Consider the following 16466-nt stretch of genomic DNA (forward strand, 5'->3'; position numbering starts at 1 on the left):
GATACGACGGCATTCATTCATATTGAGTTCAGTTGTTTTGGTTATATTTGTTTATATGATATGTCGTATCTTGAAATTTGAAAAGCAAAGGGCATGCAAATGGCAAAAGGGCAAATGGCAAAAGGGCAAAGGCTAGTTCCCATTTTCAAGTTTTGGGATTGGAGGAATCTTTTTTCTTTATATTATTATTCTCCTCCCTCTTATGAGCCCCCTCGCTTTATAGTGAAAAAAAGCTGGAGAGAGAGCCAAAGAGGCCACCGAAAAGCATGGACACCTTATCATGAAAGCAAGAAAAAAACGACCCGATTTGACGGGCCAACCCAAACGCATATACACACAGCTTAGCTACACACCCACACGCTCATAGCTAGCTAAGCCTTCACATACTCATACTCTCATCTCTCATACATATTGTTGCTTTGCTTGCCCTATTAATTATTGTCTCTCTCTGCTTTCTCTTTTTTCATATTTTTTTAGTGTGGAAAATCCCAAGTCAACCGCACCTCATCATTTGGTCTCGCTTGTTCCAAGCACCACCTCATTTCCCACTTTGTCACCTTTAATTCTCTGATATCATGAGCTTCTGTGTTTGTGTTCGGCCCTCCCTATATAATTGCTGCTTTACCTCTATCATTCAGCCCAACACCACCCACCACATATGGGAATAAGCAGCATGAAGGTGCACCAGTTCGCACGTGGACTCTGGGAACACGAACCCTCCCTCACTCTTGGCTGCACCAAACGCCTACGCCCTCTCGCTCCCAAACTGGCCAACACCACCGCCAGCGACACCACTACCACTGCCCTTGCTCCTTTCGACCTCAAGAGCTTCATCAGACCTGAAAGTGGCCCTAGAAAACTAGGATCCTCTGATCATCAGGAGAAGAAAGATTCCCCCCACCCCCAGGTATGCTAAATTTTTCTTGCAACCATACATTACTTCCATGTCCACAACACGTTATAACTTATAACCAAACATCTAATTGTCACACTGTAAATTTGGCAAACGCATTTTAACAATTATCAATACTTTAGATTTATAGTCTGACAACATATATAGCACATCTCTCCAACCGTTAGTAGTTATAATTATAACATGTGTCAAGTATGATGACATTATTAAACAAAAAATGTAAATGGTTTCAAAGAATAATTATTAAGAAAAAGTCTTGATGGTGGTGCAGGTAGAGACGCACCCAGGAGGGACGCGTTGGAACCCAACGCAAGAACAGATAGGGATACTAGAAATGCTGTATAGGGGAGGCATGCGCACTCCTAATGCACAGCAGATAGAACAAATAACAGCTCAGCTTGGCAAGTACGGAAAGATAGAGGGCAAGAATGTGTTTTACTGGTTCCAAAACCACAAAGCACGCGAGAGGCAGAAGCAAAAACGCAACAGCCTCGGCCTCAGCCATTCTCCCAGAACACCAACTCCTGTAATTACCAACGTAAGTTACACTATACTTAGTTACAAAGTTAAGCAGGTTTTCTTCTTCTTTTTCTTGGTTGTTTGTTTGTTTCTAAATTTTGTACATATATTTTTGTTGCAGCTGGGAGAAGTAGTAGGGGAAAGAGAGGAAGATAGTCCGTACAAGAGAAAGTGTAGGAGCTGGGGATTTGATTGCTCGGTAGAAGATAGTGTAGTTTGTAAGGCGGACGAAGTCGTGGAGGGAGGTAGAGGTAGAACTTTGGAGCTCTTCCCATTACATCCGGAAGGGAGATGAGATGAGAGATGATGATGGATCGATGTGCTTACTTTGACATTATATCATGTGCTTTCCTTTAGGTTTAATTCCTTCTTCTTTTTCTTATTCGTTTCGGGAAAGAAGAAAGGCAAGCAAGTGTCTCTTTGTACTGATCTATCTCTCTCCCTCTCTAGATCTCTGCTACCACTAGATGCCTTTTGGAGCCAAAAGGGTTTGTCAATTGTCACTAAGTGCTCTTTATTTCAAGCTCTCTTTCTCTATCTCTGGCGATGGTGGGTGTCACTGTTTTGACCACAGGGACTTGAAATGTTGAATCGAAGCTTTTTTAGGTTAAAAGCGCGCGGGAAGCTAGATATGGACACTGAAGTCCACGCACCTTCTTCTTCTTCTTTTTTAACCTACTAAGAAGACTATCAACTCTTCGTTTTGATCTTGCATTTCAAAATGGGAAAAGAGAAACGTCCTCTAGCGCCAATGTCAAAAAATTATAATGTTATATAATTCGCCACTTATATGACTTTCACATAAAGTACCCTATCATTATCATTGATTATTACGAGAGACGTGCGTTACTATTGGTTTTTCATCATTGCTTTCCCTTTTTCTTTTAGGATTTATTTTATAAAAAAAACAGCTTGCTAGTGGAATTTGGTGGGATCATGGTCATTAGCTGACTGTATCCATCGATGAGATTAATTAGATCGTAGATAATGGGATAATTATAAACAAACATTTCCTATTGAAATGGGGGATAATATACTAAACTCACACACATTAAGTACGCAGATGCGGACTCGAACCCATAAACTTTCTTGGAGGTCACTAGCTAATTTCAAACTTGTAGTTAATTAAGTTCTTAAAAGTTTGAGGACCACAACCAAACATTCATGGCAGTTGATGATAGTAATCAATCGTACGTTCCCAATCCTACAATGAAAGTTTGTCTTATGCATGCATGCAACAGCTTTTGAATACATATGCTGGAAGGAGAGCTAATTATATATATATATATTAATTATTGCAACTGATTAACTATAATACAATCGAGTAGATTATCTTAGATGTCCGCTAACACAATATATTGCAACCGGTTTATACAACTATACGCAAGATCTTGATGGGCCACGCATATATTATGGCAATCATGGCAATTCCCACAAGTTGACTCTGCCAATCAACTTTTTTTCTTGGTGTACCTATAAACTTTGTTTATGCATGCATCAAAAGAGTTTAAGAAGGGGCCTGGTCTATCAAAATCCCAAACTTCAAAAAAGAAGGCCAATATTGGTCAACAAGACGCCCGAGTTTTCCAGACATGAAATTAAATCCCAACAATTTTTGTCAGCTATATGAATGTGGTAATGTTTTAGTGCCGCGATTCTTCCAATCATATGACCGCATAAATTGACTTGTCATACATCGATTACTGAGGACTGATCAAACGTGCTTCTTTCATGGACCAAAATTTGTGACGACTAGTGTCTGCGTTACTATGTATGTATCTTTGGAACCAAAAGAAAGTTAAAATATTTACAAATTATTTTTATAATGGGCCAATATTTGTAAAGCTACATAACGCAATAAAGCTATTCATATTTAAGTGTCGGGCTCATCACAAATATATATCACTAGACCAAATGCTAGTTGGTATTCATCTAAACTCTTACTCTCTGTATTGATCAATACAAGAATTCTTTAGTGAGGTATTTCTTAATCATTGGATCAAATTGGTTAAATTAATCCAATAATTAAGAGATAAGATCTCACTTAAAAGCTATATATAAGACCTTCATTATGGACTCGTATTCAATATAATTCAAATTGTACTGTTTTTGGACAAGGGACAAGAACATGAAAATGCAAGGGAGAAAAAGAAAAGAACTTTAAAGCCTTCTTGGTCCAACCCAAACTCTCCAATTTAGATGTATCTGACCCAACTGCTACACAAACCCCCACAAGGGTCAAAACGCCCATTAGGTTTGCAAGTTGGGCTTTCTTTCTTAATTATGGGCCGAGCTGAAGACATCACGTGAACTCAAACATTTCTTTGGGACATTTCATAAATCTTACCTAATCAATCTCGCGGGCCTAGCGCGTCACATGTCCTATCACTACGTCATCATACAGATCCCGCCTGACCGTTGCAGCCGTTAAAAATCCGAAACACTGATCTGACGGCCCATGTTTAGTTTCCAAAATCAAATTAGGGTTTCCCCAAGCCCACAGGCGCGCCGACTCACATATATAAGCTATGCAGTTAACTCCTCAGCCGGTGCGGTGCAGTTTTTTACTCTGCCCTCCTCACCCCAAAAACCCAAAAAAAATAATTTTCAGTTTTCCCGTTCGTTTTGTATTTCCGTCGTACCGGTTCGAATTTCGGACCGTCTTATCCCCGATTTTTGCCCCCTCTCCTCGGTATCCTCAGAAAAAAACCAAAAAATCTGCCAGATTATCACTTCCGGTCCTTAGGTTTTTTTCAACTTTATCGCCGCCGGTCCATTGAACTTTCGTTTCTCGTTGTCTGTTATCTCTAGGGTTTATTATAACCCGAACAGAAAAATCTTTAAAAAGAGAACCAATTTGAAGTGAGGGTTTTGTGATTTTGGTGTGATGGCTCAGATTCAAGTTCAGCATCAGCCTCCGGTGACCGCACCGAACGGCGTCGCCGCCAACGCCGGTGGCGCTCCGGGCCAGTTCGTATCGACGTCGCTGTACGTTGGGGATCTGGACCAGAATGTGACCGACTCGCAGCTCTACGATCTGTTCAACCAGGTCGGCCAGGTCGTGTCGGTGAGGGTCTGCAGAGACCTGAGTACTCGCCGATCTCTCGGCTATGGCTACGTCAACTATAGCAACCCTCAAGATGGTTAGTCTTTCGCAAAAAATTCATTTTTTTAGCTTTTTATTTTTAGTTGATTTTTGCAATATTGTTGCCCTAAGTGTTTATATTAGCGTAAGTTGTTTGCTTTGCATGTTGAATCTTGCGTTATTGATATGAATACTGGACGAAATGAAAAATTATTGGTTGTTTATGGTTTGATTAGTGGAAATGAATTCTTGAATTCGACATTAGAGAATTTACATTGGTTGAACTTGGCAGTTCGAAGCTTTATGTTGACGAGTTTGATAAGTCGCACATTTAGGAGATGTTAATATTTTGGAAATTATGTTTATTATTTTTCCTATGGGATAGGTTAGTTTGTGTATTGATTATGCTGGAGGGGTTTGTTTGTGTTTTGTGTGGTGGCTTTTATTTTGAACTTGGACAAAATTTTATCTTTCTTTAAAAATTTATTTTATGTGTAACTTCACTAATGCATAAAGGGTTTATGCTCACGTCCCCCTGCTGCCCAATTGGTTATTGTTTATGCTGTATTTGATTTGATTTTTCTAACTACGCAGCTGCGAGGGCACTGGATGTTCTGAACTTCACTCCCCTGAACAACAAATCCATCAGGATTATGTATTCTCACCGGGACCCTAGTATTAGAAAGAGCGGAACCGGAAATATATTTATCAAGGTATCTATGTTTTCTTGTATAACGACTCAGATTCCTTTCCTTCCCATGAAGTTTTCTGTTGTTATGTCTATTTTGGTCTTATGCCTACTTTGTTCTTTTACATGAGTGCAGAATCTGGACAAGGCAATTGACCACAAAGCATTGCATGATACATTTTCTTCTTTCGGAAATATTCTTTCTTGCAAGATAGCCACTGATGGCACTGGCCAGTCAAAGGGATATGGTTTTGTGCAGTTTGATAGTGAAGAAGCTGCTCAGAGTGCAATAGATAAGTTAAATGGCATGCTTATTAATGATAAGCCAGTATTTGTGGGACACTTTCTTCGCAAGCAGGAGAGAGATGGCGCTTGGAATAAGACAAAATTCAATAATGTCTATGTGAAAAATATATCAGAATCTACAACAGAAGATGATTTGAAGAAAATTTTTGGTGAGCATGGACAAATTACCAGTGTTGTAGTGATGAGGGATGGGGATGGCAAGTCAAGGTGTTTTGGTTTTGTCAACTTTGAGGATCCAGATGCAGCTGCAAAGGCTGTTGACAATCTGAATGGAAAGAAATTCGATGAAAAGGAGTGGTATGTTGGGAAAGCCCAGAAAAAGTATGAGAGAGAACTTGAACTGAAGGAGAGATTTGAGCAGAGTATGAAGGAAGCAAGTGATAAATTTCAAGGTGTCAATTTGTATATCAAAAACTTGGACGATAGCATTAGTGATGAAAAATTGAAAGAATTATTCTCAGATTATGGTACAGTTACTTCATGCAAGGTCCGTGAACCTCTTTCTATTTCAGAGTTCCATTTAAAAATGTGGTGGCAGTGACCTGGAATAACATGGTTTTCTTCTCCTGATTTCACAGGTTATGCGGGATCCTGATGGAAATAGTAGAGGTTCTGGTTTTGTTGCCTTTTCAACTACTGAAGAAGCATCTCGAGCTGTATGTCTTTTAACTCAGTTGTTTTAAAATAATAAAATCAGAAGAACATGTCATCAGAAATTACAATTGATTTACCTCAACTATGTACTTCCAGCTTGCTGAGATGAATGGCAAAATGGTTGTTAGCAAACCTCTGTATGTTGCACTTGCCCAAAGGAAAGAAGAGAGAAGAGCAAGATTGCAAGTATGGTCTACTGGGAGTGTTACCAAATTACGATTGAACTTTTATGGTGTTCTTTCTTTTTATCCTTATGTTTGAATTTAATTTTTGACAGGCTCAGTTTTCTCAAATGAGGCCAGTCACCATGGCACCTTCTGTGGCTCCTCGTATGCCAATGTACCCTCCTGGTGCTCCAGGTCTAGGACAACAATTTTTGTATGGGCAGGCACCTCCATCGATAATTCCTCCACAAGTAATTATTTATTTCATTGTCTTTTTTAATATGGTTGATTTTCTTTATCAATTTTAATGAGTGTCTCAATAGTTTTGTTTGTAATTATGTAGGCTGGATTTGGTTACCAACAGCAACTTGTGCCTGGAATAAGGCCTGGTGGTGCTCCAATGCCAAACTTCTTTGTTCCAATGGTCCAGCAGGGTCCTCAGGGCCAACGCCCAGGAGGTCGACGTGGGGCAGGTCCTGTGCAACAAAACCAGCAGCCAGTCCCAATGATGCAGCAGCATGTCAGTCAAAGGATACGAGTTTCATCTTGATGTTTATATGTGATTTTCTTTTATTACATTTATTTATGTTCGCCTTTCTCTGTGTTTCAGATGCTTCCTAGGGGACGCGTGTATCGCTATCCACCTGGTCGCAACATGCAGGAAGTTCCATTTTCGGGAGTTCCCAGTGGTATGCTTTCGGTGCCATATGACATGGGTGGCATCCCAATGCGAGATGCTGCGGGAGGGCAGGGTGTTCCAGCCTTGGCCACAGCCCTTGCAAATGCTTCAACTGAGCAGCAAAGGACGGTAAGCACATTTCCTTTTTTTCTTTTTTTCTTTTTTGATCTACACCAGCCTTAGAGTTTGCACTTAGTGATTTGATTTATCTGTTATTGGGTGGACAGATGCTTGGTGAGGCTTTATATCCCCAAGTTGACCAGTTGGAGCACGAGTCAGCAGCTAAGGTGACAGGCATGCTTTTGGAGATGGACCAGACTGAAGTTTTGCATTTGCTCGAATCGCCGGAGGCTTTGAAGGCAAAAGTGGCAGAGGCCATGGAGGTCCTGAGAAATGTTGCCCAACAGCAGGCTAACAGCAGTGCCGATCAACTATCTTCATTGTCTCTGAATGACAACCTTGTCTCATAAATGAGAATTGTGGCATCTGGTGTTTCCTCGCTATGTGGGGAGTCTTTGGCAGAACTTTTCGTTTGATGTTGGAGTGATTGTAGCTTTTTCAAAATTAGAACCTAGACTTAATTTCCTCCTGCTCCTGCAATTTTTGTTTTGTTTTTGGTTTTTTGGTTGTGTAGGATTTTTACCGTTTGTTACGTTTGGCTTGCATCATGGATTCATGGTTTTGGTTAATTTAACAACTTTAGACATTTTCTTAATTTTTTTTTGGTAGTCCTTTCTTATTTTAGTCGTTTTTTTTTTTCAAATTTAAATTTCACCTATAGTCTTTTTAGCCTTTCACTATTTATAAGATTCATTCTGATAATATTCCGAACTCTATTACGACTTGTGGAATGGATGGGTCTAAAATAATGGAAATGAATTGGCGAGTCGAATAGAACTTGGAGGTGTCTTTGGCCGGAAATAAAAGCGCGCTTTGAATGTGACAAGGAATTCTGATTCTTTGTCAATCTTTTAACCACATTATTAACCAATTTGTAGAAGAAAGTGCTGCAAATTCTTGGATGTTGCCATTGTCCACAAATCTCTAAACCCATCCAATACGTATCCGATATGCCATGTGGCGTATCATAGACTTTTCTTGTCTCTTGACTTTACATACTTTTCTGGCCTGTTCGCGTTACGCTACGGCTTCGAGAGGCTAGCTATTAAGACTTAGAATAAAGACCTTGCCTTTCGGGCGATTCAGACGGCAACTAAAAAAGGAGGAAGAAGGAAGAGAAGGAAGAAGGAAGAGAGAGAACCCACCAGCAATCGCCGTGGCACCCATCGCCATCGCCATCTCATATTCATTTAGTTGGGTGGGCGATTCAGACGGCAACTAAAAAAGGAGGAAGAAGGAAGAGAAGGAAGAAGGAAGAGAGAGAACCCACCAGCAATCGCCGTGGCACCCATCGCCATCGCCATCTCATATTCATTTAGTTGGGTGGGTTTCATACGCAGCTCCAGGTTTTCTTCTTATTCTTTTAATAAGCTACTGTGTTGTTAATTAGATAATAGGTATATGGGTAATATTGGGGTGGGGATGGCTGTATATATTCTTTAATATGCTGTATAGATGCCTATTGGCTAGTAGTCTACTAATTGTTTTGTGTAAGTATTAAATTATTAATTGTGCGTTTTTTTAATTATCAAGCTTCATTGGATTCACAGGAAATGTATAGTGTGGGTAATAGTTCTAGCTTCTGATGATGGGAATACTAGTAATAATAATGGGGAGAATGAGGATGAAATATCAATTTTTCTATTTATATTATTTTAATCTTTTTTTTTTTTTGGGGTCTAAACCACGAGGTGGTCCTAGATGGGCCCCAACTATGGGTGGCACCTTTAAGCCTTAATCACAACCCAGACTAATCCCCGCTCACACCGGGTCGGCCCGTAAAGGGTAAAGTGCTGGCCAAAGTGGTGACTCCATACGAGAGCAGGGATCGAACCCCTGACATCTCTTAAGGAATGAGAGTGCCGAACTACTCACACCAACCACCTTGGTTAGGTCAAGTCATTTTGATTAGCCTAAACAACATATAAAGGTGAATGAGATATACTGGATGGATGGTTGCAACAAAGGGCGGAGTAAGTCAACTATGAAAATAGGGTAATTACAAGCAAGAACCCTATAACCCTAGCCCTACTCTAATGTAATTTGGATCAAAACCCTAACTAAATAAAAAAAGTTCAAAATTTCAGAGAAAAATTTAAGAGAGAGAGAGATCATGCGTCACTAATATTAGTCTTCGGGTCGTTGAGGAACTAGTTCTCGGTGATCTTCAATTCGGCAACGTTCACTTCCGGCTAGGAAGTAGACAACGCCCCATTTTTCTTCCTGGGCTTCTCGGGAGGGTTGTCCTCCTCGTCGGCCCAACGCTTTTACTATGGTTTCGCATGCGTCGTTTGGTGCCGTTGCTGTTTCGGTGATAACAGTGGTGGAAACGTCAGTCTCGACCATGTGGTGGTGAGGGTGGCTTTGGGTTATGAAGTTAGGGGAGGGAGAGTTCAAGGGAGAGAGCTGGAGATGAAACATTTTTATGTATTAATTTTTCCAATTTTTATATATTTTTTAACTAGACAAGTAATTATATTATTATATTATATATTTTATTCCATTTAAGCAAAAAAATTGGGCCCTTTACATGACACATCATCATTTATGACAAAAAGACTAAAACAACCATGTCACATCATCAAAACTGACAGAGTTATTAATCGAGATAACGATAGGGGGTAAAGTGGAACATGAAACCACGGTCAAGGGGGTTAAGTGGGCCACTTTAACTTTCGGGGAGTAAAGTGAGATTTCACTGAAGTTTCAGGGGGCACTACAGCAAATAAGCCTAATAAAAACAAAAGAAATCTTATATTCAAAATCATGGGAAATAAAACAATTATTAAAATCTTAAAATAATACAGATTCAATTCAACAAACCCCTAAACAACATAGTTTTATTAGCCAAACTCGGTCAAGTTATGTTGATTAATTCTATTTTTTTTTTTTGTCTGAACCATGAGGTGGTCCTGGATGGGCCCCAACTATGGGTGGCACCTTTAAGCCTTAACCACAACCCAGACTAATCCCCACTCACACCGGATCGGCCCGTAAGGGGTAAAGTGTTGGCCAAAGTGGTGAATCCGTACGAGAGCAGGGATCGAACCCCTGACCTCTCTTAAGGAATGAGAGTGCCGAATTACTCACACCAACCACCTTGGTTGATTAATTCTATTTTCAATGTAATAGATTGTTGACTAGTGAGATATACTGGATGGATGGTTGCAACAAAGGGCGGGGTAAGTAAACTATGAAAATAGGATAATTAAAAGCGAGAAAGATATGACTTTTGCTATCCTTTTGTAGTTTTGTTTGATTTGGTAAAAGGAAAGGAGCAGGAAAGAGCATATACGTAAAAAAGACAAAAGAAATCTTATATTCAAATTCTTACCTACCCACCTTTACAAAGTTAGTGGAGGATAGAGATAGATGATGCATATATTAGTTGGTAGTTGGTACTTTGTTTCCTTGGACCAGTATGTTCAAAGTTGGTGACTGAGTCTTCTCATCTTTGCATATATTACGGGGGCGTACACTGCTGGGGCAAATTAACACTTGCACTAAACAATTAATATATCCAGGAACTGCAGCCTGCAACGGACCCTTGATCACCACGTCTGCAACCGCATATAAAACCAGACCAGCTAAGCAGAGATGGAAATGTCAAGAAATTGAAATGGCTCACTGCGAGTGAGTTTTTTTTCTTTCTGTAAAAATGAATTCCCCAAGTGTCAAATACATTTCAGAATGCTTTGTCCAGCCACACCATGCCTCAGAAGAATCAAAGCAGCCCTTCTACTTGACCCCCGGTGATCTGGCCATGCTCTCAGTGCACTATATTCAAAAGGGCCTTCTCTTTTCCAAACCACCAGAAGCAAAACTGGGACAGGAGGATTTCACCAATTCTCTGTTGGAAAGGCTCAAACACTCTCTTTCCATTGCACTTGTTCATTTCTACCCATTGGCAGGTCGCTTTGTGACCGAGAAGAACGAAGACCCGCCTTTGTATTTGGTATATGTAGATTGCAACAACAGCCCTGGAGCCAAATTCATATATGCAACTCTGGACATGTCAATTTCTGACATTCTTTCACCAACTGATGTGCCTTTGGTGGTTCAATCGTTTTTTGATCATGACAGGGCGGTCAACCATGATGGGCACACTATGTCCTTGCTAACCATTCAGGTCACAGAGCTGGTAGATGGCATTTTCATAGGGCTTTCCATGAATCACTGTCTTGGTGATGGAACCTCTTACTGGCATTTCTTCAACATTTGGTCTGAGATCTTTCAAGCACAAGCACAAGGAGATCATAATAATTTTGTACCCAATATCTCAAGACCACCAGTCCTCAAGCGCTGGTTTCCAGATGGTCATGGCCCAATTATCAACCTCCCTTTCAAACACTCGGATGAGTTCATTGGCAGATATGAAGCTCCCAAACTCAGGGAGAGAATGTTTCACTTCTCCTCGGAATCCATAGCCAAACTCAAAGCAAAGGCCAATGCAGAGTCTAATACCACCAAAATCTCTTCCTTCCAGTCCTTGTCTGCCCTGATGTGGAGGTGTATTACTCGTGCGCGTGGTTTACCCCGAGATCAAGGAACCAGCTGCAGGCATGTTTCCTTCAATACATTCCACTCAGAATTCCCAAGTTGTATTCTGTTTCTTGATATTTCATTAACATCGATATTTAATACCTTGGTTGCAGGTTGGCTGCGAATAACAGAGGAAGATTAGAGCCACCATTGTCTGGAGATTATTTTGGGAACTCAATTCACCCGATTAGATCAGAAATTGTCTCAGCTGGTGAGTTGCTTGAACATGGGCTTGGATGGGCAGCGTGGAAGTTGCACGAAGCTGTAGTTAACCACAATGACAAATTCGTAAGGGAACTTGTTGATGGCTGGCTGAAGTCTCCAGCTGTGTACCAAGTGAGTTTCTTTGATCCACTCAGTGTGATGATGGGGAGTTCTCCAAGGTTCAACATGTATGGAAATCAGTTTGGAATGGGAAAAGCACTAGCGCTTAGAAGTGGTTATGCACATAAGTTTAGCGGCAAAGTGTCATCGTACGAAGGGCATGAAGAAGGAAGCATAGACTTGGAGGTGTGTCTTCCACCTGATGCAATGAGTGCTCTTGAATGTGACAGTGAGTTCATGGAAGCTGCCTCTGTACCCCGTTATTAGTGACAAGTGATTATATGAATAAGGATCATGCAATCTGCACAATGTTTAAGTAGAGTTAAGAATGATAGAAAGGTGTGTGGAAGGAAGAGATAAAAAATGAAACAGAAAAAGAATATTGCATTAATAAGTACTTATTTCAAAAGATATGAATAAGGTGTATATGGAATTACACATAAATGTATTGTTATGTGCAACTAGATACAATGGATGATTGTGTCACGTTTGTTTATAATTATCCACATAATAATAATATAGAGGCAAAAGCCAAAGTGGCAAGCATGTGGTTGCCTGGCATGTGGTTGCGTGATGGACTTTTCATTTAACCGGTGACTGAGCCCTCATCGATGATAATTAACATAGAAACTACACAATCATAAATTCAGGATCAAGAACCTGCATACAAACCCAGAGCAGCTGCTAAGCAAAGAGGAAATACAAAGAAAATCCACTCAGGCAAATCAGACAATGAGTTCCCAGAGTGTAAAACACATCTCAGAGTGCTTTGTCCGGCCACAGCATGCTTTAGATGAATCAAAGCAGCCCTTGTACTTGGCACCCACCGATCTTCCCATGCTCTCTGCCCACTATATCCAAAAAGGTCTTCTTTTTGCCCAGCCTCCAGAAGCCATGAATGATCACAAGCAGGCAGATTTCATTACTGCTCTGCTGGAAAAGCTCAAGCACTCTCTCTCCCTGGCCCTTGTTCATTTCTACCCACTTGCAGGTCGCCTTGCAACAAAGAAAGAAGAAAACCCACCTCTCTATTTGGTTTATATAGATTGCAACAACAGCCCTGGAGCAAAATTCATCTATGCAACTCTAGACATGTCCATCTCCGACATCCTTTCACCAACTGATGTGCCTTTGGTTGTTCAGTCGTTTTTTGACCATGACAGAGCAGTCAACCATGACGGGCACACCATGTCTTTGCTAACAGCTCAGGTCACGGAGCTGGTGGATGGTATCTTCATAGGGCTTTCCATGAACCACTGCCTTGCTGATGGTACCTCTTACTGGCATTTCTTCAACACTTGGTCTGAAATCTTTCAGGCACAAACACAAACACATGGCAATCAAAACAATAATATCATACCCAATATCTCAAGACCACCAGTCCTCAAGCGGTGGTTTCCAGAAGGTCATGATCCAATCATCAGCCTCCCTTACACGCACCCAGATGAGTTCATAGGCAGATTTGAAGCTCCCAAACTCAGAGAGAGAATCTTTCACTTCTCCTCAGAAGCCTTAGCCAAACTCAAAGCAAAGGCCAATGCAGAGGCTAACACAACCAAAATCTCTTCCTTCCAGTCCTTGTCTGCCCTTCTCTGGCGCTGCATTACCCGGATGCGGCGTCTACCTCCGAGCCAGTCAACCAGCTGCAGGTATGATCTTATCCTCCAAATTATAATACATTTCACTTTGAATTTCCATCAATATTTGTTAATATTGATATTTAACACATACAATTACAGGTTGGCTGCGAATAACAGAGCAAGATTAGACCCGCCGTTGTCTGGAGATTACTTTGGGAACTCAATTCACCCGATCAAATCAGAAGTTGTGACCGCAGGTGAATTGCTTGAACATGGGCTTGGATGGGCAGCGTGGAAATTGCATGAGGCTGTCGTTAACCTCGATGACAAGTCGATACGAGAGTTCATTGATGCTTGGTTGCAGTCTCGAATAGTCTACCAAATAGGCCAGTTTTTCGATCCGCACAGTGTGATGATGGGAAGCTCCCCATGGTTCAACATGTACGGAAACGAATTTGGAATGGGAAAAGCATTGGCACTTCGAAGCGGATATGCAAATAAGTTTAGCGGCAAAGTGTCATCTTACCCGGGACGCGAAAGAGGAAGCATAGACTTGGAGGTTTGTCTTGTACCTGATGCAATGGGTGCTATTGAATGTGACCATGAGTTCATGGAAGCTGCCTCTGTAACCCATTATTAGTTTCAAATTGTTGTATGCAAATCTTGCGTAGAGGAGAAGCAACACCTATCGACTCAAAACCTTAAAGTATAGCCTTCAATTTCATGGTGTCAATTTTTTTTTTCTTAAGAAAATATAAAGCATAATAGAAAAGATAAAGAAACGTTATTATTCCAGATCTCTGTGCGTTGAAAAACTCAGGCGACCGACTGTCTCTAGCAAAATCGTTTAACATTTGCAGTACCCTTAAGTAGTGTGAAAGCCAGAGCTGCTTAAGCCTTCTCTTTGCCAAACCTCAAGAAGCCATGAATGATCATCAGAAGGCAGATTTCACCAGTGCTCTGCTGGACAAGCTCAAGCACTCTCTCTCCCTGGCCCTTGTTCATTTCTACCCACTTGCAGGTCGCCTTGCAACCAAGAAAGAAGAAAACCCACCTCTCCATTTGGTTTATGTAGATTGCAACAACAGCCCTGGAGCAAGATTCGTCTATGCAACTCTGGACATGTCAATCTCTGACATCCTTTCACCAACTGATGTCCCATTAGTGGTTCAGTCGTTCTTTGACCATGACAGAGCAGTCAACCATGACGGCCACACCATGTCTTTGCTAACAGCTCAGGTCACAGAATTGGTGGACGGCATCTTCATAGGGCTTTCCATGAACCACTGCCTTGGCGATGGGACTTCTTACTGGCATTTCTTCAATACTTGGTCTGAAATCTTTCAGGCAAAAACACAAACACCTGGCAGTCGTAGCATCATACCCACCATCTCACGCCCACCAGTCCTCAAGCGCTGGTTTCCAGAAGGTCACGGCCCAATCATCAGCCTCCCCTTCACTCACCCAGATGAGTTCATTGATAGATTTGAAGCTCCCGAACTCAGAGAGAGAGTTTTCCACTTCTCCTCAGAAGCCATAGCCAAACTCAAAGTAAAGGCCAATGCAGACTGTAAAACCACCCAAATCTCTTCCTTCCAGTCCCTGTCCGCCCTTCTCTGGCGCTGCATCACTCTGGCGCGGCGTCTACCTCCAAGCCAGCCAACCATCTGCGGGCTGGCGGCGAACAACCGGCCGAGATTAAATCCGCCATTGTCCGGAGATTACTTCGGAAACTCACTTCAACCGATAAAATCAGAAGCTGTGACAGCAGGCGAGTTGCTCGAACATGGACTTGGTTGGGCGGCGTGGAAGTTGCACGAAGCCGTGGTTAAGCTCGACGACAAGTCGATACGAGGAATTGTTGAAGCATGGTTGCGGTCTCCGAGCGTGTACCAAACGCGTCAGGTTTTCGATCCGTACATGGTGATGATGGCGAGCTCGCCGAGGTTCAACATGTACGGTAATGAATTTGGGATGGGGAAAGCTTTGGCGCTTCGAAGCGGTTACGCGAACAAGTTCAGTGGGCAAGTGTCGTCGTACGAAGGTCGCGAAAGAGGAAGCATAGACTTGGAGGTGTGTCTTCCAGCCGATGCCATGAGCGCTCTTGAATGTGATATGGAGTTCATGGAATCGGCCTCTGTGCCTCGTTTTTTGCTGCTCATTAAGGATGGATTATGTTATTAATCCATCGATCATCGTGATGCATGAATAAACTGGAGCTCCTGTGTCCAGTCCTTCCAAATTGGACACTCAATTCGCATCATCTATAGCACACAGGAGAGAGATTTCACAACTGAAAAACCTCATTTTCTATCAGTTGGAAATTTCAAACACCCAAGCCATTAGAAAACATAGTTTTCTTACCGTTTTCCACGTAAAATCTTTACCATAATTCAATTTAATTCTTCTTTTTTGATAAAATGATATTATAATTACTATAGGGAATCGAACTTGAGTACAAGATTGTGAACGCAATTTTTTGGCCAACTAACATATGTGCTCAGAAGTCATTTTAATTGAGATAACATAGTTCATGCAAGCCCTCAACCTTCAATTTCCACGTCAATGTGGAGACGAAGTTTTGTGAAAGCTCCTGGCCCATTGTCTAGACTCCAGCCCAACCAAAAAATTTAAAAATCTAGGTGCCAGCCCATAACAACTTAATCCAATTTATACGCACAAAGGGCCATATACGTGTTAATTCTAGGGTTGACAACTTGACAATGGGATGCATCGTATCAGGATTATATACGTGTCAATAATGCTCAACTCAAATTCAATCCGTTTAATAAACATGTCGAGTCAGATTAATCAGCTAATTTCCCGTGCAAGTTTTGAGTCGTGTATTGGGTTGACACACTAAGTGGTAGCAACTAAAATACATAAAATAAA

At 41.4% G+C, this 16466-nt stretch overlaps 5 protein-coding genes across 7 annotated transcripts; all 5 read left to right on the forward strand.

Annotated features, from left to right (window-relative positions):
- Positions 1-546: 546 nt before the first annotated feature.
- Positions 547-2293, forward strand: LOC110761906 (WUSCHEL-related homeobox 4-like). Its single transcript, XM_021964491.2, has 3 exons — positions 547-907; positions 1185-1451; positions 1554-2293. The coding sequence occupies exons 1-3, from the start codon at positions 659-661 to the stop codon at positions 1725-1727; spliced, it is 690 nt and encodes a 229-aa protein (XP_021820183.2). The 5' UTR covers positions 547-658; the 3' UTR covers positions 1728-2293.
- A 1664-nt stretch (positions 2294-3957) lies between these two features.
- Positions 3958-7723, forward strand: LOC110761930 (polyadenylate-binding protein 2). Its single transcript, XM_088246771.1, has 9 exons — positions 3958-4575; positions 5112-5230; positions 5342-5998; positions 6090-6167; positions 6262-6351; positions 6443-6580; positions 6673-6849; positions 6940-7137; positions 7236-7723. The coding sequence occupies exons 1-9, from the start codon at positions 4320-4322 to the stop codon at positions 7476-7478; spliced, it is 1956 nt and encodes a 651-aa protein (XP_088102897.1). The 5' UTR covers positions 3958-4319; the 3' UTR covers positions 7479-7723.
- A 264-nt stretch (positions 7724-7987) lies between these two features.
- Positions 7988-12405, forward strand: LOC110761932 (putative acetyltransferase At3g50280). Of its 3 annotated transcripts, none has more exons than XM_088246772.1 (3): positions 7988-8474; positions 10662-11688; positions 11784-12405. In XM_088246772.1, exons 2-3 carry the CDS (start codon positions 10787-10789, stop codon positions 12259-12261), a joined length of 1380 nt encoding a protein of 459 aa, XP_088102898.1. In that variant the 5' UTR covers positions 7988-8474; positions 10662-10786; the 3' UTR covers positions 12262-12405. The 3 variants fall into 3 exon arrangements, with proteins under 3 accessions (XP_088102898.1, XP_088102899.1, XP_021820205.2); XM_088246773.1 differs by having other exon boundaries at positions 7988-8451; XM_021964513.2 differs by having other exon boundaries at positions 7989-8474; positions 10653-11688.
- A 174-nt stretch (positions 12406-12579) lies between these two features.
- On the forward strand, positions 12580-14314 carry LOC110761931 (putative acetyltransferase At3g50280). The gene is made up of 2 exons (XM_021964512.2): positions 12580-13643; positions 13734-14314. Exons 1-2 carry the CDS (start codon positions 12727-12729, stop codon positions 14212-14214), a joined length of 1398 nt encoding a protein of 465 aa, XP_021820204.2. The 5' UTR covers positions 12580-12726; the 3' UTR covers positions 14215-14314.
- A 184-nt stretch (positions 14315-14498) lies between these two features.
- On the forward strand, positions 14499-16014 carry LOC110761907 (putative acetyltransferase At3g50280). Its single transcript, XM_088246774.1, has one exon. The coding sequence runs from the start codon at positions 14499-14501 to the stop codon at positions 15756-15758; it is 1260 nt and encodes a 419-aa protein (XP_088102900.1). The 3' UTR covers positions 15759-16014.
- The last annotated feature ends 452 nt before the right edge of the window (positions 16015-16466 follow it).

The sequence above is a fragment of the Prunus avium genome, chromosome 1 (genome assembly GCF_965620075.1).
Source record: "Prunus avium chromosome 1, drPruAviu1.hap1.1, whole genome shotgun sequence".
In the NCBI taxonomy this organism is placed as follows: Eukaryota; Viridiplantae; Streptophyta; class Magnoliopsida; order Rosales; family Rosaceae; genus Prunus; species Prunus avium.